General features: G+C 41.1%; 1 protein-coding gene across 5 annotated transcripts in view; it reads right to left on the minus strand.

Annotated features, from left to right (window-relative positions):
• The window catches only part of ssbp4 (single stranded DNA binding protein 4), a 94,001-nt gene that overhangs the window by 23,090 nt on the left and 47,073 nt on the right, over window positions 1–23,838 (minus strand). For all 5 annotated transcript variants that reach the window (XM_077533949.1, XM_077533947.1, XM_077533948.1 and 2 more), the window contains one exon: window positions 4,701–4,790. In XM_077533949.1, the coding sequence (XP_077390075.1) occupies window positions 4,701–4,790 (90 nt within the window). The remainder of the gene's footprint in view (window positions 1–4,700; window positions 4,791–23,838) is intronic.

The raw sequence follows: 23,838 nt of genomic DNA on the forward strand, positions 1-23,838 counted from the left end.
CTTTGGAATGTGGGAGGAGACCGGAATACCCGGAGAAGACCCACGCAGGCACGGGAAGAACATGCAAAACTCCACCCAGGAAGGCCGAAGCCCGGACTCGTTCTTGCGTCCTCAGCACTAGGAGGTGGACGTGCTAACCACTCATCCACTGTTCCGCCTCAAACAAATACTGGTAAAAATTATATATATACATATATATATATATACATATATATATATATATATATATATATATATATATATATATATATATATATATATATATATATATATATATGTATATGTATATATATATATATATATATATGTATATGTATATGTGTATATATATATATATATATATATATATATATATATATATATATATATATATATATATATATATATATATATATATATATATATTTATGTATATATATATATATATATATATATATATATATATATATATATTTATTATATTTATATAAATTTATAAGTTGTCAAAAAGTGAGATGAAAGGTAGATGAATAAGTTAGTAAAAAAAAAAAAAATTTGTAAAAATGTCCAAAAAGGAAGAAGAAAAGAACATTACCATAAAATGTACACAAAATTGCCAAAAAGGTCAGAATGTTTGCTTTAAAAAAAAGTCAGAAAGAAAATGTTCAAAAAGTAACTACAAAATCTCCCAAAAACAAAAGACGAAATACCACAACTTACCATAAAATGTGCACAAAATTGCCAAAAAGGTCAGAAAATTTATAGCAATAACGGCAGAAAAAAAATGTAAAAAAAATAAATAAATAAATAAAAAATAACAATAAAAAATAAACAGTCATAAAATGTCCAAAAATGGAAGAACAGAAGAAGAAAATGATCATATGTAAATTACCATAAATTGCCAAAAAATGTCAGAAAGTTAACTGAATGGCAGAAAAGTTTAAAAATAAAATATTTTTTAAAATTCAAAAACGGAAGACAAAAGCTAGAAGAAGATGACTTGACTCGACAATGTTCAAAGATTTTGCTGCTCCAGACAGGTTTTTTTTTTGTTTTTTTTTGGTTTTTTTTTTGTTTTTGTTTTTTTTAATTTGGGCTAAATGTCTCTTTTGACAGGAAAGGTAGCTGACCTCTGTTTTAGAAGCACAATTTGACATATTAACACCACACTTCTGATTGTATGCAATTATGACAAGAGAATGCAATTTCTGAGGAAATGCATGCTGAGGAGCTGACCCTAAGATGAAATGTTGGCATTTCATTTGAGTGAAAAATGCTGTAGAAATGAATGTTATGCTATGCGATGTTATCTTATGGCCTGCATGCACTTCGTGTGTCATCTGTTTTCTTTTGCATGTTCTTGTTGGCGAGTGAAACCGGAGCATGAGGACGGTGAAGAATGTGGTCATGCTTGAACTAAATCCATCCATTCCTCTTGTTACTCCCTGCATCCCCTCTGCCATCCTGTCTGTCCGCCTGTCTGTCTGTCATGCGCGCGGGCTCTATTTATGGAACGCCGTGTCACTCACGCAACACCACCAGATAGCTTTCTCCCTGCCTGCGCACTGCTCATACATCATTAACATTCTGCGCGACCCCGACACGCACGCAAGCACGCACACACATCTCACATCCTTCAGCACACGGATATGTATGCAAATGGCTGCGGTGCACACGGTACGCATGTGTACAGAAATATTCCGAAAGTGGGTTTGTCCTCTTGTTGTCACAGGTAATGTTTGAATGATGGATCACTGTAATTATTTAAATATGACAGAATTACATTTTATTAATTTACTCCACCTCATTTCTTTTCTTTTAGATATCCATTTTCATTCATTTTACATAAAGTTTTCATAAAAAAATGGAAATTAATTTTAATCAATTTAATTTTTAATTGATATTATTTCTACAATTGAATTTCATGTTTTTATCTATCTATCTATCTATCTATCATCCATCCATAAAAAAAGTATATTTGTATCTAGGGGTGTTAAAAAAAATCGATTCGGCGATATATCGCGATACTACATCGCGCGATTCTCGAATCGATTCAATAATAGGCAAAAGCGATTTTTTTTTTTTTTTTTTTTTTTTTTTTTAGGATTCACACCTTAAGCATGGAAGAATGTTATATGAACGGAACATTAAGCCTTAATATTTTTATTTTAATGCTGTTTAAACATGAAACAGATTACAACCTCTATAAGACTGAAATTTCAGATAAATAAATAATACATTTTCATATAAATCTTACACTCTACAAGCTTACTGATTAGTATTTTCTAAATTTGAATGAAAAAAAATCGCAACAATCGACTTATAAATTCGTATCGGGATTAATCGGTATCGAATCGAATCGTGACCTGTGAATCGTGATACGAATCGAATCGTCAGGTACGAGGCAATTCACACCCCTATTTGTATCTGTTTCAGTTTTGCAGCAATTAGCAAAAGCTTTTTGCAACATGGACCTGGTTGATCTCTTACACTCTGCTGCCACCTGCTGGCCGGTTTTGTAACAACTACCATTGCTTCAAGCATTCTCTTCAGTTCAGAGGCTGCATCAAAGCCTTCTGTATGCTCTAGCATGAAAAAAAAAAAAAACATTAATAAAACGTATAAATACGTCTTTGGGAGCATAGTAACATTTAAAATATAACATGTTTTTGAGTTAATTATTTAAAAAAAAAGTTTTTGTTTTTTGTTTTTTGTTTTTAAAAAAAAGGACATTTCACAGTGACCCTCAAACTTATTAATTGTACATACATGATACAATGGTGCATTTCCATGGAAAATTTTATATTGACCCCAAACGTTTGAACAGCAGCGTACATATACAGTATATTTCAATTGTAACGTGATAAAAGACGACAGTGTGTGTGCGCCGTCATGCTTCATTACTGACAGAGCCATTAAAGTTATGCTCAAGGACACCGCCAGGAGACAAACAGCCATGAAATATGAATGCTCATCTCCATGCCATCATCTAACCATCACCTCTGTTTTGTTTGTTAAGTAACATATAGTCAGGATGCCTTCTTTCTGAATAGAAGCTATTATAAAACCTTCAAACTCAAACTAGTCGGATGTGGGTCAAAGTAAAGCGTGCTGGAAAAGGCTCGCGTGTGTGCAAACGAGGGCCAGTGTGCATGTGAGACCCTGTAGACAGCCTTCAGAGAACAGTGATGACAGGAGGAATTAGTGAAGCAACACAAACCAGGGAGAACAGTCTCCTCTCTGTCCACCTTCACTGACACACTTAGAGCCTGTGATGGTTACAAAGAGGAGAGAAAAGGCTACAAAGTGCATGAGGAGTCAACAAGCGGGCCGTGTGACATATGGGCGGGGGGCAGTGGGACAGAGAAGGGCGCACATCTGGACATGGATTAGGACAGCAAAAGAGGCTAGGGAAAAAAAGGAGGAGGAGATAGAAGGATGGGTTTAAAGGTGGTCAAGGGTGGGGCAGAGGTTGTTGTCATTGTGGGAGTGGGGTCTTATACTGTACGCAATATACACAGTGCGAAAATCACATTTCCCGAGGGAATGAATGCTGAGTTTGGGATTGGGTTACTTTTAACCAAGGTTGGGTTAATTGTTTTGGTCCATTAGATTAGGCAGAATATTGGATTTGGAGGGCCTGAAGATCTGAAGCTCAGATGGATGCCTTAGTGGGTAGCAATGCTGACTTTGGACACACAGATCAGGGTTCAAATTCTGGTTATGGTGTATGCCCTACTGAAGGAAAATATGTGGGTTATGTCAGGAAGGACATCCAATACCCCTAAAACTGGTGGGTCAATTTGACCCAATTTTGAGGTGTTCTGTATCACAAAAAACAAAAAACAAAACAAAAAACCATTTGGGGCTGTTTGTACATAAAATTGTGTTACTTGTTACATAACAACCCAGAAAATTGGGCCAAAATGTCCCAAGGAGCAGGTTGGTCGAACTTTTGGGCAAAATTGGGTTATTTTTAACCCAGCAGTTTTCAGAGTGAAGGTAAAACCAAGGCCAAACTTATACCTTTAAAACTATGGGTCAAAAATTGGACCAAACTACTGAACTTTGGTCAATTTGACCCAACTGTCTGGTTGTTCTTCCAAAACAACACAAAATTGGGTAAAATTGACCCAAGTAGTAGGTTGGTCCAACATTTAACAAAAAAAAAAAAAAAAAAAACCTTATTTTTCAACCAGCAGTTTGAAGCGTGAATGTAAAACCTGGGTCAAAATTGGACCGACCCACAATAAAGTTGATTGAGATTGATTGATTGATTGATTGTATAAAACAACCAAAAAAGTTTGGTCAAACTGAGCCAAGTAGTGTGTCAATATAATTTTTGACTAAAATTGGGTTATTTTTCACCCAGCAATTTTAAGAGTGAATGTAAAACCTGGGCCACACCTTTAAAATTGTTCAGTCAAAAATTAGTTTGACCTACTAGCTTGGGTCAATTTTACCCAATTTTGTACAAAATGTTAGTTCAAACTGAACAGTTAGCAGGTCGGTCAAACCCAAATTGGGTTGTTTTTGACCCAGGAGTTTTCCCCCTGTATGATGCGAGTAACTTGGCGTGACGACGCCTGACATGTTGTATAGCGGAATGTGAATGCAATAAATTGAAAAAAAGTCAAAGCAGAAATTAAAGTGCTGTGCGACTGAATGTTGATGTCGGATGCAAAGCCTGTTTAAAAAAAAATAGTGAAATATGTCCTTACTTGAAAAAATCCCGGAGGCATGGGTCCTCCTGGCATGCCATCGTTGGGCGGCATGTTGCCCATCACTGGGCTGGGGGCGGCGGCCGCACTCTGAAAAAACACACAGGAAGCACACGTTGAGCCAGGGAACAACAACGCTAAATCTCGATAAGTATGATACATGACTATAAAGAAACTAGACGGTTGCAGACATGTTCACGAGTCGAAATCACAACCGCCGTTCTTTAGCCCACGCACCTACTAAAAATATATATCACCAGTGTTGGGACATTGTGATTTCCTGGCTGTCGTCATTTCAGTCTTTACTTCTATTGACATTTCAGTCATTACTTCTATTGACTTATACTGTCCTCTTTGTCTCAATTGTTCAGGCAATTGAGGCCCGTCCCGCCCTGGTCTGTCTTCCACAGGTTTGTTTTGGACGCGTCATGACATCCGAGAAAGGCAATAACAGACTTTTTTTTTTCTTTCTTGGGAATTTGCTTCAGCGGAATGACTCACTTTGTTTCATGTTCTTTTTGGAAAATACCCCGAGATGTGAGACCCCGCTAACCTCGACCTGGCCCTAATAAAACGCCTAATTGCTGGTGGTTTGGGGGGAGCTGGAAGGAGGAAGGCTGCCTAAAAACACAGCCAACATACCAGACAGTATGATCTATAACAGAAGGATAGAAATGAAGTAGGGAAAAAAAAGTGGAAGGAAAAAAGTGCCCACTTCTGCTTCCAAACAGGACTTAAAGGGTCAAGACGTTGGACTATTTGATTTTCACTGCGCTTGTGTGCATGTCCAAGAAGGCTCCGCACACTACGCAGGTGAAGCTGAAGCAGCAGCAGCAGTAGCAGCAAAAGGCCCCCTTCTCCTAGTTGCCATGACAACCCCGACCTCAGCTCCTGCACTCCAGTGCCCATTAAAACCCTCAGGCCGTCAATCAACAGCATGGCCGGGGTGGCGGAGGGAAAGCGAGTGAGCGGGCGAGGGAGAGCGAGAGAGAAAAATGAAAATGAAGAAGAGAAGCAAAACGAAAGGAGAGATGCAGTCAGACGGATCTTTGTTGTCCACCGTTATCGCCTCCGTTCTCTTGCCGACCAAAAATAAATAAATAAAAAACGGAGGTTACTGACACCACGTACAACCACACTGATAAAACACCGAAAAGGACATTCGCATCCTCTGTTGCTACGCCTTACTTCTGAATGCCGCTATATTTACTCCACAGTCTCCACTTTGCTGCAGCAGACCGTTTTCTTGACTCGTCTTGAACAACAGTCATGTTTAAAAAGCAATACACATGCTCATGATAGCTAACGCTGCAGTTGTGACTTTGAACTGGAAATCACATTATTATACTCCACAATCTCCACTTTGCTGCACTGGACTGTTTTAATGCTGCCCTCAATTCGCTTTCAAATATCATCCACGCTAATGTAAGATTAGCCTGTTGCAGCATTATGCTCCGTAGTCTCCACTTGTGTGCAATTGTTTTTTTGTTGGGGTTTTTTTTTCTGCCCTCAGTCTCCTCTTGAATGACACACACCAAACCGGGTTGCTGTGCCTTAGCACTGGACAGTGGAGTATTACAGTATTTGCCGCAGTCTCCACTTTGCTGCAGCAGACTTTTTTTCTTCTTCTGCCCAAAGTCTTTTCATGAGGACACATATCTAATCCGGTTGCTGTGCCTTAGTTCTAGATGCTGCAGTATTATACTCCGCAGTCTCCACTTTGCTGTAGCGCTCCGTCTTCTGGCTGCCAAATGTTCTCTAGTTTACCCTGTTGCTTCTCCTTAGTTCTGGTGTCCTAGACCGATACGGATTTTTTTTTTTTTTTTTTAGGCTTGATGTTGATTCCAATATTTGGCAAGAGAAAATTCTTATATCAGATGATTAAACTGTCCTGCCGATTAATCGCCGTGCCCTAGTATTCGACTCCACAGAGTCCAATTTTTCGCCAGTTCTCTTTCTGCCCACAGTCTCCTCCTCAGTCAATGCTGTGTGATATTTTGCAAATGCACTTTGTTTTGAAGGAAATTTCCGTCAAAACCCAGTATTTTTTTTATGGGAGAACCAGCTACAGACCTTTAGCATTAGCTGCTAACAGAGGACAAATACACTTACATGAAATTCCATGCGTGCTTTAATCTGACAAAAAAGCAAACTCGCTGCACTTTTTTTTTTTTTGCCGACTGACAATTTGTAGAGTTCACACGTTCACACTCAAACTAATGTGAGTAATTGAGGGCAGATGAGCATAAATGTAACACTTTAACAAGTCTGACTCATTTAGGGTTAAAAGTGGGAAAACAGACATCTCCGTCTGCGCTTCCTGTTTGATGGCTCTCTCGACCAACAGAGGGGTCCCGCTATCCTTTGGCCCCTTAGTTTGTGGAGCTCTTCAGCTCCGTGCCAATGGCTACTTTGCTTGCCAGGCTGGCTGGATGGCCCTCAGACAGTGAATGAGCGTCTGTATCAGTGTGGGGATCAGACCGCCGCTTCCGGGGAGTAATGGATCCGCTGTTATCTGGTTCCAAACAAGCAGACCGACATGCTACTACGACTACCTGCTGGCCACTGAAACACGGCCGGTGCTTCAGCAAGTGTGTCTGCGAATATATTTCCCACACATAATAGTCCAAATTGCTGTTTTTGAGTCTCCATAACCCCACGAGCCATGCCAGGAATTCGTCATCGCTACCGTCATTACCGGTATTCCCTTCCCGGGGACCTTCTGTCACGACCCTCCTTCACCTCCTCTTCCCTCCACCACAAGTGGTCCAATAAGTCTGTCAGTCGATGCGATCCCACCGTGATAAGCAGAGGCGGGAGCGTGCGACGGTGCAGCATACGAGAGAGTCGTGACACAGAAAAGAAAGTAGCCACTCCGGGAGTGTCTTCCAACCAGGGGCTCGCTCAGATCTGGAAGCCCAGAGAGAAGGCACTATCTGGGGTGGAATCCACAGTGTTCCCTCACTATATCACAGTTCATCATCCACACCTCAGCCAACTGTTTTATGGGTATTAATAGGATTAATACCTTAATGCTAACTCTACCACACAATGGGAAACATGCAAATAACCTCATTTGCTCCCCAAAACGTATAAATACGTTCTATTTTAAATGTATTAAGTGTCCCAAAGACGTATTTATACATTTTTTTATGCTACAGCATACAGAAGGTTTTGATGCAGCCTCTAAACTGCAGAGAATGGGTGAAAAAAATTGTAGCAATTACAAAAATGGCCAGCAGATGGCAGCAGAGTATAAAAGATCAACCAGGGCCTCGATGAAAACAGGCTGCTTCCCAACAATTCTAAGAAGATTTGTGAACAATGATGAATCTTAGCTATATTTTAATGCTAATTGCTACAAAACGGAAACGTACTTTTTTCCCCCAATGAAAAAAGCGATCCTAATCTTTCTTTTGGTAGGTTTTGGTAGGTTTTTTATAGCAATAGAACACTGTGGGCCTTGCAAAATCAGTCAAAATGCAGTAAAACAGCCGGGGAGAGAATGGGGTTGCTTTGGTGAAAATGGATGGGAGTGAATGAGTTAAGCAACTCATATTTTAGCACATTCAGAGCAAATGCGCAGAAACACATATAAGTATCTAATTTATCAGTACTTAGTCATACTCTATATTGTTTATCCTCTGCGAGGAGCTGAGATGTTTACACTGAACAGATGTTCATGTACAGCATTTCGGGCTTCCTTTCTTATTCTGCCCCCATGTGGCTAAGGTAAGTTTTTCATACTCTTGTAAATTAACATAAAAGTAGACAAATGTGGTTGGTTACCAAATACAAATGTGGTTGTATTTTTTGGTTTGTTGATACAGTAATTTAATAGTAAGTAATTCATAAAGTTTTTTTTAAGTTAAAAAGATAATACTAAACAGTTAAAAGGAATGTTAAACAGTGAGTCATAGATTTCTATTGAGGTAATATTCTGCCACTAGGTGGCATTCATGTTACTTGATAGACATTGGTGACAGGAACAGTGCAGGTTTCATTTTAAATTCAGAGCAACTGGCATTTGGAACATGAATCAACTCGTGGCTCCAGGCCATTTTGTCCATTCTAACTTATAAATGGTCACCAGTCCCCACTAATACCTGTGTTTTTATCACATTTATGATTGATAACTTGTGTTATAGTGACTCCTTTGGCCAATGTTGAATGTAAAACAAAGCACAAACTGCTCTGAAAATACAAGCCGAGCTGGCGAAATAATTACACACACGCGCACAAGCACACATTCACCGAACGAGATAAAAACGGGAACAGCGACAAGGCTGCTTGCCAGTAAACTTGATATTGATTAGGGCGTTCGACTGCAGAGAAGGATACGCAGCACAGGGCACATACAATGCAGGTGAGCTATTGTCGCACCCCGGTGGGATCCGATGGATTTCTGCTTTTGATGGTCCACCACAGAAATGTTTTGTTTGAAGCATACTCACATAGCGTGTGTTGACTTCCAAATGTCAAGGGGATGTCATCCTCACTCGCTTTCAAAATGGGCAAGGAACCATGTTTGACAACTTCAAACTGTTTGTTTTATTACACAGTGGCTAAAATGTCTTATTTCAGACTTTTAAAATGTTATTTAAAACATTGTAATAGAAGATAGTAATAAAAGAAACCACCATGTTCCCATAGTATTTGCCATTGGTTAAGAAAAATAGCTATAATAATTATTTCACTTTATAAAAACAAATAATGACATAATTAAATAGAATATAAAAAAATAGCAGGCACATTTTTTGCTTCAATTCAATGGACATTGTCTTGCTCCTTCTGGTGTTTGTGCTTTGGCCACCTGGGGGCAGTATAATACAGGCAAAGTATAGCTGAAGCTGGTCATAACTCCTTTGTAAACTGCAGTAATATCAATCAATCAAGAATCTACGCCTATGAGTATTATTATAGTATATTATCTGTAATTGCTAACATTAAACAAGGCTTTTAAAAGGATGCAATATTTTCTATGCGTTCCTTTAAATAGTTAAGGTGACGTAAATTGATACCACCTGAGTAAAATAAGTATTGATGGAATGTCATTTAGTGAGTGGCTTCCATACGCACTCGCTTTATTGGCAGTGTCGGTAGTTAATGACCATAGGTTGCCGACGGCCTGCTGCTCACCCGGGTGACCCTTTCTAACACAGGTCCCCCCTGCTGGCACTGCTCTTTAATTACACACCCAAACACACCGATGTGATCCCGACACACACCCCCACTCGCTCGGCCCGTGGCCTTTCACTCCCTCATTAGGCATTCGATGTCGCCACGAGAGGATCGGGACCAACGCGCACGCTACGAGTGGAACATGCATTTGCAGCTAGGTGCCTAATTGAAGATCATTAACGCTGCTAATTAGGGAATGCTCGGAGGCTAGAGACAAAGCTAAATGTGGCGGGATGAAAGGTATACGCACTGAGGGCGAGAGGGAGGGCGGGAAGCGATCCATTCAGACAAGTTATGAATCAGGCATGTCTTGTCCTGGTGATGCTCCAGTGGTGCTCTTGCTGAGTTATTTGTTTACTTTTGAGGCGCACATCAGTACTTTACCACATGACTTTGCATGAGTGAAGGGAGTTTGTAGTTATGGACCTACATTTACTCATTTTAAATTACTTACAAACTAGGGATGTGGCTGTGTTTATAATTAACCAATTTAACCTCCTGTTATTTATATTTTTATCTACTTTTTTTTTTGCTTACCTTACTTTGCTTTAGTTACTTAGTTACAGTTATTTGATGGGTTATGTTAGTTACAATTAGTATTTACTTAATAACAGTTAGAGTAACAGGGCATTACTTTTTTATAGTTAATTAATTAACTTAATTACTTAATCAATTAACACATTTAAATTCCTGTTAAATGTGAGTCAGCAAACAGATGCCACCATTGAAATTGACACTGATTAACTCTAAATAAAGTCTAGCGGTTCTAGTATTTAATTTTGTGTTTTTTTATGCTTTCCAGTGAAAAACAGCCTGAAGGTGTTGACTGATAAATGTAACTGTTCATAATTAACACCACATTGGTCCCAGATTTTTTAAATACAACAAATGGGTTTTGTGTCAATATCCCGCCTTTGTTGGGTAAAATGCTGTGGCATTTTTGTCCAATCTCTAAGAGAAAGAGACTCTTCTTCTTCTTCTTCCTTTAGGCGCACTGGACATAAATCCTCAGAGGTGAAAAACAGCCCGCCAGCGCCTTTAAATCAAAGAGCGAGCACACATTTCATCAGGCGCACTTTCACCCCGACATCCACTAATCATAAAGATGGGGGGACGCCATTAGAACAGAAGCGCTGCCACAACCGCAAAAATAAAACTCATCAAACTCTGCTCCCGCATGCTTACATGTTGTACCGACGTGAAAGAAAAACCATCCGAAATTCCACATGCCAACTTGCTGCCATACGAAGCCAGCGCAATTCTCTGGAAAGCAGGGAAGTGTGCAAAGGAAAGCAGCAGACGACAGGAGTTGGCGCCACAAAAGGTATGGAGATTGACAGCAGTAACACCAGGAATGCATTTAGTGCCTAAGCCTCATGATAAATAACACCTACACACACGCACAAACATTTTCGCGACTACCACACTCACACACGGAGATAGCTGGTGGGAACATACTGTATACGCACACGGACCCTTCACTTTGACATTTAGCGAGTGACATTTAATGTTGATTTGCTGAGTGACACTTTTCTGTGATGTTCCCTGTGCCCTCCTATTTGAATATATGTAAATAGTTGGAAAAGAGGAAAGCAAATGTGAATCAAATGTATTCTAGTTAAAGACATGTGTAAATATGTCATGTTTCTGCCTTAAGCAGTAAGTAATACAATGGACACACCATAGGGAAAAGAATGTGGCATAATGCAGTATGTGTATATTACTATTATACAAGGTATCCCATAAATCTGGAGAGACAAAGGAAATATTGTTTTTTGACTCCACAGATTAAATATGTACATGTTGATATCCAGTATATTTTTGTTTTTCCTCATTCATCAAACATTATCCAGCATGAAGTCCTTTTCCGCGGTATGCTAAAGGAGAATAAATGAATCAACTAAAAATCACAGATGCAACACACTTGATTGGACGCATAAAGATTGAATTTGCTCCAATTGACAGCAATGTGGAGTTATTGCATCGAGTTGTGCGAATCTCGCAAAGTGTCACAAATGTTGCAAATCATATGGAAGAGGTTCATCATTAATATTCAAATTGAAGAAAATGTTGTTTAGCCATAAATCATGTCTGTGGAGCTCACTGTGATGATGCTAGACAGCTTTCTTCATATTTGAATGGACTGTGACAGAACTGAACACACCCAGCAAGTGATACTCTCACCCATTCCAGCAATACAAAAATTGCCACCTCCCAGTATTTTAAAATATTTGACACTTGTCGACGCTGTTGATGTAATCGACAGTAATCCTAACGAGGAGCGCCAGTGACTGAAATTGTCGTGAACTATGTTTTTATGGAAATGAGCGTGGGAAAAAAGTCTTGGCCAGCTTTAGTTTGATCATTAAGCTGGGAAATAAAAATAGTAAAGCTCTTCAAAGCACCTACTGAATCCCACAGATATACGTTTCCCCTTATTTTACGCAAACGCCTGCTCTTGGAGTTCAGAGTTTTCATCAGTGACGGCAGTAGCAGGTCTCCCACGATGTAATTTGTCAACAACACACCCTGTTTAAAAAAAGTTGACATGGTTATCATAAATTGCACATCACGTTGGAGCAGTATGACGGCCATTAAATCTGTCAAACTGGCGCTGAACTGCAGTCGGGGACAGGCAAACTTCTTGCCAGGTGTCATTTTGTAACACTGCGCCGATGTCAACCGGCGAGCCATAGGCAGGGGAATGATATGCTTCCGAAAACTGCAAAGCTTAAGCTGTCAATTGCCTTATTTTACACTTATACAGCATAACAGCTAAAAATGCTCAAATATTACTTGCAAAACTTTCTTGAACAGTGAACAAAAGTTTTGTGATGGCAAAAGCTTGACTGTGTGAACATCCACTGTATATTCTTAAGAAATTCAAACAGTGGCCAATAAGAATCTTTGCATTCCGGGTGTCATCCAACCTACAGACACACACTTCCACACTTGCTACTGAAACGTGTTGCAGCTCCAACTTTTTGCCAAGATTTAATAACATAACATAACACTTCATCAGCCAGACCTCCTACGGGGACTATTAAAAATGAAAAGAGTTTCTGGCAACCTTGTTAGCAATATCTACCTCCTTATTCTCAGGCATTCTTTCATATTATTCTGCTGCTATTCTCTTTTTTTTTTCCTCCTTACTTCTATCTGCTCAGCTCAGAAAAGAAAAAGGTACACAAAGATAGAGAAGCAGCGCTCTTAATACTGCTAAGTAGCCCAAATTGGGTTGTTGGTTGAGAATAGATAACTCAGCGTGGGTCCAAACAGGACCAAGCCAATGCTGGGTTAATTATACCAAACGCATTTGAGCCAGCACTTTGAGTAAAGATTTTGATCTAACGAGTTGTAAAAACATCCCATACTGATGAGTTTAAGACACCAAGAAAAGGGTTATTTTATTTTGACCCAACTTTTTTTGAGTACATATGTTTGGAGGATCCACCCATTTTTATTGGCTAGGAATCGGCATGCAAAAATCCAAAGAAATGTTATCGTTCACCCTAACCGGGATTTGAACTTGGATCCCCGCATCCAAAGCTCGCCACCAGCAACATGTTCTAATCCAGAGGTCTCCAAGTTCGGTCCTCGAGAGCCCCTATCCAGCCTGTTTTCCATGTCTCCATCCTTCAGCACAGCTGAATCTATTGATCAGCTAATCAGCAAGCTTTGCAGTAGCCTGATAACGATCCCGATCATGAATCAGGCGTGTTAGTGGAGAGAAACATGGAAAACAGGCTGGATAGGGGCTCTCGAGGACCAAACTCCAACTTCACTTAACAACTGACAACAACCAATCTTTCAACCCAATCGGCTGGGTCCAAACAACCCATCCTTGGGTAAAAATAACCCAATCTCAAAATACACAGCTACACAGTTAGTAGGTTACAAAAATAACATAACAGGACTTTTTAGCGTGTGTATATTCCGTGCAGCCTACAGCAATACGATGGAAGCTGCAGTCAGGTGACTTTAGCTTGAAAGACTGAACCCATTTGCATATATTATCCTGCAAAATGTCGCTAAATCGAGCTGCGTAAGAATTGTGGGTCGGGTCCATTCGCTTTCACCACCTGCGCCCCGTCGGACGTACCGACCCGCCCCACGTGGACGCGCTGCGTATGTTTAGCGGCCGACAAGACACCGGCGAGACATTTAAAACCATCGCACGCCAGTCTGATCCACTCAACCCGTTTCTATTTTAACACGCGTCTGAGCATGTGTGTGTTAATGTGTGCGTGGAGCCAGGCAGGAAGAGGCATTCCCAAAGGAACGGTCCTCTTGAGCACCAGACATTGGGGGGTTGGGCGATGAGACACACACACACAAACACAAACACACGTACACAACTCATTTCCATTTCATATCCCCGAGGCAGCGGCGTGTAGACCACCTCCACCTCCAAAGGCCAAACCGACAGCTTGGGATTGAAACGTTTTGATAAATGGAAAAATTCACTCGGCGGTCTGCGACGAGGGAAACATTTTATTGTGCGTCATGTTGCGTCATCCCCTCAGTCAGTCAATCGCCACGTGACGTCCAGGGTGAGCCAGCAAGCACAAACATAAATACTGCAGCGTGTGTATACATTTTCCCCCTCAGCCTCCAGTAAGAACATCTCTTTAGCTTTAGCATTAGCATTTAGCACGATAATCAATTAATTGATCAGTAAGAATTCTGAGCATAAATCACATCTTGGAGCAATCTATACAAAACTGTTGCCTTTACAATGCAAAGTGAAGCTCTCGTTACCATGACGACCAGTGTGCAGTTAGGGCGTTGCGACTAGGTGAGTGGTGACTTGTTCTCAAACAGTCCGCAGTCTGAAGAGAAAAGCATACCTCCTCAAAGACAGTCAAACGATCATCTGTATTTTCCTTCGTGGAGGCAGCACTTCATCACCCAAGTACTACCTCAAAAAGTACCACAAAAAAAACCCTCTAAATGTTTAAATTAAACCTGTATTGCACACACTTATTTCCTGCCACCCACGTCACTCACCTGCACCGCCTTTTAAAGCCATACATAGTGAAAGTTACAACTAGATAAGAATGGTGACCTCAAGTGGACAAAAATAATAACTGTAACTCACATTTTGATGTTTAATAACACAGATATTTAATGACTGGATGGGATCATCTGTAGAATATTCGATTCTACTAATAATCACATATCGTGAGAGTGACCACTGAGTCTCTAATGGTGATCTTGATATTCCTTTACACACTGGTGAAGTTCCGCCTATGAAACTACCTGCAGTAGATGACAAATTGGTGCCTTGACTTCCTGCATCGGTAAAAAGGCGGAAAATAAAAGCCGTCTTTGCTGTCTTAAATGGGCAGTTTGGAAGGAGGTTTTGTTACAGATCATTACCAGCTGAGAGCAACTGAAGCGACTCATAAATAGATGTTTCTGCCACTAAATCTGTCCAATAACAGTCATTTGTGGTGTGTTTATGTGAAATATGTTGCTGTAAAAATGTATTTTACTGCTCTTGGAAAAAACAGTGATGGTTTTCATCGTTTTAATCGATGAATTGATCGTTAATTTCCCCCATTGTGCAGTGGCGTTAAACTTATGACGGTTAAAGAGCAACAAAGAAAACTCACACTTGCCCAGCAAGTAACTTTTCAAGGTCTTGCCACGATATTAGGTGCACCTACACAAATCAGCTGCCAGAGTTAATCAGAGAAATATAGTTATCCCGGGTAAAAGAGCCATCCACGCAGTCAAGTTAAGAGTTATTGGCAGTCCCACTCCCGAGGTAAGTCAGGTTCTAGTCTTCAGACCCGTCGACCAAACAACACCTCAGCCTGTCTGCTGCCAGACAGCGAGGAGGAGGGGCGGAGGGGGAGACCGAAAACCACATTCCCAAGACAATGGCTGGTTTGTGGGACTTGCTGAAACTGCGAGGAGGGCCCCCGGGGGCACGTGGCCCGCTGAAGGGTAGAAATGTTTCAGAAGAGAGAAAGTAGCAAGAGTAAACGAGGGAGGAGATTCACAGAACAGATAAGGAGAAAATTGCTCCAGTGTTTGAAAAATATCACAGCATATATTCAAGACTGCTGGTGTAAAAATAGCACAATGCTGGTCAACTGATCTACTTACTTGGGTCAATTTGGCCCAAATGGCTGAGTTGTCTTATACAAAACAACCCCACAAAATTGGTAGCTGTGTACAAAACAACCTAAAAGCTGGGCAAAATTTACCAAAGATAATCATTTTTTGCCTCAGTAGTTTTAAGAGTGTACACTGTCCACCTTTAAAACTTCAACCACGTTTTGGTTAAAAAAAACAATTACAATAATTAAAAAAAATAGCAAATTGGACCGAACTTCTACTTGGGTTGATTTGTCCCAACTTTCTGGGGTTTTTTTTGTTTAGACAACCCATTTCTTAGGTAGCAAACAACCTAAAAAAAAAATTTGTTGTTTCACTACAAAACAACCCAAAGTTGGGTCAAATTGACCCAAGTAGTGGGTCAGTCCAATTTTTGACCAAAATGGGGTAATTTTTTACCCATCAGTTTTAAGGGTGTAACACAAAAACATCACGATTGTAGCTGCTACAAAATATCCATCAGAAAGAGTTCACTTTGTATACTTACGGTACTACACTCTTCAAACTGATGGGTCCAAAAAATAACCCAATTTTGTGTTATTTCTCTCTTTCTCTCTTGTTGTGTACAAAATAACCCAGATAATTTGGTCAAATTGACCCAATTAGCAAGTCAGTCCAATTTTTTACCAAAATTAGGTTATTTTTTTACCCAGCATTTATCAGTGTATTTCATTTCAATCTATGAACATGAAAAAAAACTCACTAGCATTGCTATAAACTAACATTAACTTTAACCCAAAGCAAAAGATGGAGCTATAACCCCTAAAGAAAGGTGGTGTGAAATTGTTCAGCAACCACCATGAAGGGAACTCGTATGTGTGGTATGTCTCCACACTTGAATTAATCGAAGATACTGCTTATGTGCATCAGTAGGTGCTGCTGTTTTGGTTAGCAATATAGTGCAAATGTGCTCAAAGATAGCACCAATGAAATTATAATAATATATTTTCTTCCCCAATGAGAAAACAGAGAGGTTTACTAGAGGGAGGCGTTTATTTGTATGAAGCCATTTGAGAAAATACACTCAAAAGCATTCTCCGCTCACATTCTTGCTTCTGAAGACCCCTTAAGCGACTCGGCCCGTCGCTTGCCACGACTTATTGTCATTAAACCCTCACGCCAAGCGAGGCGGCGAGCACGGAGAGCTTCCTGAGGTCGCCGAGCCAACACTTCCTGGGTCAGCCGGGATGGAGGTTGACAAATATTTACTCTGAGACAACAGAGGCCAAGGAGGAGGAGGAGGAGGATGAGCGATGAGGAAGAGCGGCTTCGCACGGAGCGCACGTGTAGGCTGGCTCACCAGCGTTCGCCATCAATAAATAAATGGAGGCTGACAGAAATATCCACGGCGCGGCGGCAGCTAGCCATGCGCCGCATTGGCACGCACAGCCAGAAAGGGAGGACAACACACAGACACACACACAAAGAATGAAAGCGCCACGACGAAGGCGGGGAACAACACAAGCGAGAGGGAGACGGAGAAAATGAAGACATTTGTAGAAGGAGGAGAAGATGTCTCCAAGTATTAGTCAGTGGCAGGAAGGTTGAACATGCTTGCCTCCCTTTGACCCTCCTTGGCTCCACCCACCCCACACACACACACACTGAGCGCAAAGGGGAGGGTGCTGAACGAATAGCAGCTCCTAAATCAGAACCAGAAGTTGAGACAAAGAAATGGAGCTGTTTTGTGTGTGTGTATGTGTCTCCAAGTGGGAATGACTTTGGGGGGTAGCTTTAGGCTTAAAAAAAAAAACCTACAGTGTGTTTTTGATTTCCTATCTTTGTGCGGCATCACCCTCAAGAGCACATACTGTATTACACACGTTTGAAATGGTCACCTCAAGAAAACCCAGACTACACTATCTGTCTGTGTGTGCATGTATTCTTGTTTTTCTGTCTTTGTGTGGCACAACCCTTGATGTCCCAACCTTTAAGGTATTGATGGGAACGTTTGTCTTTGTGGGGACAGTTCGGCTGATCCACACACCAATCTCTACCAGACTGTACGTGTGTGTATGTGTTCTTGTCTTTCTATCTTTGTTGGTACATTTAGGCTGCGCGACACAAGAAGCTTTATTGGACTGTAGAGAGAGAGAGAGAGAGAGAGAGAGAGAGAGAGAGAGAGAGAGAGAGAGAGAGAGAGAGAGAGAGAGAGAGAGAGAGAGAGAGAGAGAGAATGACTGTAAATTCTTTGCAGGGCCAAGATCGTGTGTGTGAGTGTGTGTGTGTTCTTGTCTTTCTTACTTGTTGGTACATTTTGACTGCTTCCCATTTGTGTGTGTTCTGTACGTTTGCGTGTTCTTGTCTTTCTGTCTTTGTTGGTGCATTTAGGATGCACTATACAGGAAGCTTTGTTAGACTGTGTGCATGTGTTAGAGAGAGAGAGAGAGAGAGAGAGAGAGAGAGAGAGAGAGAGAGAGAGAGAGAGAGAGAGAGAGAATGACTGTAAATTCTTTGCAGGGCCAAGATCGTGTGTGTGAGTGTGTGTGTGTTCTTGTCTTTCTTACTTGTTGGTACATTTTGACTGCTTCCCATTTGTGTGTGTTCTGTACGTTTGCGTGTTCTTGTCTTTCTGTCTTTGTTGGTGCATTTAGGATGCACTATACAGGAAGCTTTGTTAGACTGTGTGCATGTGTTAGAGAGAGAGAGAGAGAGAGAGAGAGAGAGAGAGAGAGAGAGAGAGAGAGAGAGAGAGAGAGAGAGAGAGAGAGAGAGAGAGAGAGAGAGAGAGAGAGAGAGAGAGAGAGAGAGAGAGGGCGAGTGACAGTGAGTCTGTGTGTATATTCTTGTCTTGGTGTCATTTTCCTTTGTGGGGATATTTTGGTTGATCCACAAAAGTAGTGTTATTAAATTGTGTGTGCATGTCTGCAGGTGGATACACTTTGACATGTGCAGTGCGCCAGCCTGAGACATTTATGTACACGCACACACACACGCACACACACACACGCACACAGCAAGCATGCACCATGCAGATCATATTCAGGGAGACACATGTTCCCCCCTCTTCAATGATGAGTCTAAATATGCCAGTGATCACAGAACGGCGGGAAGACTGCTGCGGATACACACAAAAACACACACTATCCCCTCTTCCCCATCCTTTAAGAACACACACACACACACCAATTTCATTCGCTGTTCGGTCCCTCGAGCAGTGCCAGAAGGCTGCCAACACACACACACAGGTACAGTAATGCTTAATATTTGAGCCCTGTTGGCCTTGTCATGCTTCTACCATCAGATCATGTAAGCATGTACGGAGAGCCATCAGTGACTCTGTGGTGCCAGTGGCCCCTCTCACTGCACGTTGCCTTCAGGCTGGCAATGAAACAGGAGTTCAGAACATTCAGAGTGATCATCAACTGACTATGAAGGACTTTTTCCACTACAAAACTACCTCTTATATTTCCTCATATTGTGGATGCAGGTGAACTGGGAAGAGACCAGCTATCTATTAGCAATAGAGCAGCCATTGAAACATCAGTAGGAGTTCAGAACAATCTGAGCGATTAGATCATAACAGACTTTTTTTTCCCACCACTATAATGATTGTTCTTATTTCCTAGATAAGGGTGTTTATATTTCTTCAACTGCAGAGTGTATTGGGCATGTCTTTGGGGTATAGCATCAATTTTTAAATATTAGTGGATGTGGGTCTTTATTTACTCAACTGCAGAGTGTACCAGGCATCTCTCAGGGGTAAGGCATCCATTTTTAAACATTACTTTAGATAGATAGATGGGATAGATAGATGGGATAGATAGATAGATAGATAGAATAGTATGGTATGGTATCAATTTTTACACACTACCAAAAAACCTTAATAGGAAGATGGATGGATTGACACTCATAGGGTTTATTATCATTGTCTAAATTTTAAAATAATAAATAAATAAATAAATAAATAAATAATGTCACTTTCTTTGTCATATTGGATGGATGGATGGATGGATGGATGGATGGATGGATGGATGGATGGATGGATGGCAGACATTAAAGACCTATATTGGCTGGGGGTATTCATATATGCTCAACTATTTTAGCATTTATTAGGGGTACGGTGTTTATTTCTTCTATAATTCAATAAAATATATATTTTTAAAACAAAAAAAAACAATGCGACTTAATTATTTAGCGTAGACAGATAGACACGCGTACGCATATCTTTCACAGGGGAGGAAGCTGGGCTCATTAACACGCAGCAGCACACGTGTGCCAACATTTACATGCAACAGGGAACGGCGGCGTGTGCACACGACCCTGAGAAGATGGCGCGCACGCACACACAGGTTTACGCACCCCGTATCCCACACACACCTCGTGAGCCACCCGCCTCTCGGTCTTTATGTGAAAGCCACACATGAACACAAGCAAGCTGCACAACCCCATGAGGAGAAATGGGGTCGTTTGCCTCCGTTATCTCCTTTTCTCAACACCGCCCCCCCTCCTCCTCTTTTTACCCCTTGCTTAACTTCCTCTCTCTCCAATCACCCCACCCTCCTTCCCTTCGTCTTCCTCAACCACCCCCCCACCCCACCCCACCCCGCAGCCCTCAGCCAATGGTGTCTGGGTGTCAGGCAAGCTCGGAGAAGCTGTTGTCATGGTGACGGGGCTCCTGTCTGCGCTCTGTCCCTCAGGCATCCCACTTCCAGAAAGCAGCATTGTGTTTACATGAGGAGGGGAGGAGGAAGATGGAGAAGGAGGAGACTGGGAGCAAACTGCCCCACTTTGGTCAGCTTTTATTGTGCGCGCATGCATATGTGTGCGCGTGTGTATTTGCATGTGCGTGTGTGTGCAGAGGCGCAGGCATCTCACACTCCTATTCCTGGCACCTCAGCCCAATCTATGACCTTTCGTGGACTCCAGTATGCAGACGGGCAGGCTTGACCCAGTACAAAACGCACCTCTTTAGACACCACCCCACCACTAACACATACACACACATGTAAGCACACTCCGCACTAGATCAAGTAACCAACCCAAACCACTTGCACCTGGTGTGGCCCAAAATAAGGTCCCCAAGAAGCCCCGTGATGCGGAGTGGCACAACGCTGATCATGATGGTGTGCAGGGTCACATAACTATTCTCATAGAGCAGGTGCATGCTAGTAGTAGCGCTGTACCAGTTATGGAGATGACACATTAAAGGAATTGTCACAAAAAAGTAATATTTAAACAAGTAGTGGGCCCCTTCTTTATAGTTCGGAGTTCCACAATATATGATCCCTAAAATGGCCGCTTCAAATGGTCATGTTCAATTTCAGTCATGATTCCGTGAGACTTTTCGTGCATCCTGTCATGATGCATCAATCCAATTTGATGTTAATCAGTGGAACTGGTGTCAGGGTAAGAGTTTTTATAACTTTCTATGAGCTGCTGTTCAATGAGTTTTGCAGCAATTTGGGAGCCCAAGGCTACAGATTGGACCATGGCGGGAAGAAAAAAAATAATCAAGCGATTGAGCATTGGAATGAAAAAACTCTTGTGCTGCCAAATCCAAGAAACTTTGCATGGGAATTACCAGGAATTTCTGGGAATAAAAAATAAATTTACCAAATTTAAGGTTGGCCCTCAACAGGAAACATAAGTACAGATGGGGAAACTATATTGTGGGCAAAGATATTTTGAACATGTTCAAACTCTTAAATTGTCGTTAATTCCATTGCATTTAAAAATTCCCGGAATTTTGCAACCCTACTCCACTTTCAAAATGCAGTACTGTATTATTTTGTATGGAACCACAAAAAAATGGTGCAATTGTCAAGGAGGAAACATATTGTCACAAAGAGAGGAAATAGGCAATTGCAAAAAGAGAGGCTGAAAATTTTAGGTAAGGATGGTCGAGAAATGATATCAGACATTTGAATAATAGAAAGTTGCCATTTATTTATTTCATGCAATTTTAAGGAAATGGGAAAGGATTCTTTAAAATGATCTGTCGTTTTCTTTAGAAAATGTTGTGAATCAAAAGTACTAGTGGAGTTTGTACTCGAGTATCTGTGACTACGAAAGAGTTGAGTACTCGTACTGTTATTTGTCTGAAAAAAAGTGATATCAAACATCTCTAATTTTGAGGAATGTTGGCAATGACCAATCAACCCATTCCCTGACTGTACCCATGCATTTCAGTGACAGAGACTCTCCATGCTCTGCTTTCTCATAAAAGTTACAGAAAGAAAGTTATTGCAAAACACAATATAAATGTACATACTGTATATACTATATTGGTACTGCTTTGGCAGTGTGTGAACCTTATATATATTTTCACCAGGATACAAAAGCCTGCAAAATTTTTCAGTCTGAGGAAAAGCTCTCAAAATGCCGACCTTCTGAATTCCAATGACAAAGAATTTCAAATTTCAATCCAATTTCAATTGTCAGTTGTGAAGAGTGTGAACACAGCCTTAGTGTGGCCTTTTGAAGGCACTTGTCCCCATTGCTTGTTTCATTTTGACTGTTGACATGGCAGTTGAACTAAAAAAAATATATATATTTAGAATGGCCTCCAGGCTATTCTTAAAGTGTTTTGTTTTTTTCCCCTTACTGAAGTTCAATTTGTTGCAGTCCTTCACCGACTGTGAGCGAAACACAGTGACGCAGTCAAGAGGCTCAGCCTTGTACAAACAGGATGTTAATGGTTGTGAGAGCGCACTTTCGGCATTAAGTGCCTAACCCGGGCACGGCCCGAATGGAAACGTCCGGCCACTCGAGGGGAAAACGTTTGACAGCCGCGTTGAGTGACGGGACGTTCCGGCGTGGCGGTACAGTGAGCTACAGGCGGCACGGGTGTCTGTGTTTGCCTCCACAATGCCTTTCATACCCCTCGTAGCAGCCCTCCTTTCATCAGACCACCCCCGCTGTGCCGCTTCAGAGGAGGGGTCCGGTCGGAGAGGCGGATTAGCTTCCTACTGGTGCTGATTCTGAAGGGGGGGAAGGGAGGTGGGCTTAACCAGCCTTGAAAAAGCAGAGAGGAAGACGCAGGAGGGAGAAGAGGAGAGGACTCCTTGTTGGGAGAGATGCGACTCCTCACTTGTTTACATTGAAATACACACCAAACATTATTTTGACTCTTTTGTATCTTAGGCTGGGTTTACACTGCAAGTCTAAGTCCTGAATTCTGATTTATTGCAAAGCTTATCTCTACCTCAGTTTCCGTTCTTATGAGTCGGAACGTGTCGTGAACTGTCATTAAATTATGCTAACGCAAGACTAAAGTCAAAATAACAGTAATGTATGACAATAAAACCACTTCGAGGACATGAATATAAAACATTTAAATAAAAAATTTTAAGACCAGCAATTACTGAATCAGTTCCGTCGTAAACTGAGGGCTCACTGTATCTACCTTCAAGTTAACCTTAATCCGTTATCTCAAAATAAGAACACTCACAAATAGCTGCTGTAGCATTAGCATCAGAAGCTAACAGGATGACACAAGATGTTATTGATATCCTCTCAAAATGCTTGGGAGGAGGGCTGTGTGATATAATGATACATTTCATTGTGCGAGATAAAAACGTTTACCGTGCAACATAACCCTCCATACTTTATACCATTATTTTGAAGTGTGTGATCATAATTAGTTAGCTCTGATGCTAATGTTGCATCCGAGATGGTAATACATCAACAATCGCCAGTTATTGTGTCATTCTTGGGCTTCACTCTCCAGCCATGACTAATCGATTTATGCTCAATCCACTGTTACATGATGTAACATTTGGATTATGTGCAGGTTGTTCCAGTTATTATTTCAGGTTTACACAGGCAAGCGCGGTGACGATATAACATCTTGCTTCATCCTGTTAGCTGCCGATGCTAATGCTAA

The sequence above is a fragment of the Festucalex cinctus genome, chromosome 10 (assembly GCF_051991245.1).
Source record: "Festucalex cinctus isolate MCC-2025b chromosome 10, RoL_Fcin_1.0, whole genome shotgun sequence".
Classification (NCBI taxonomy): domain Eukaryota; kingdom Metazoa; phylum Chordata; class Actinopteri; order Syngnathiformes; family Syngnathidae; genus Festucalex; species Festucalex cinctus.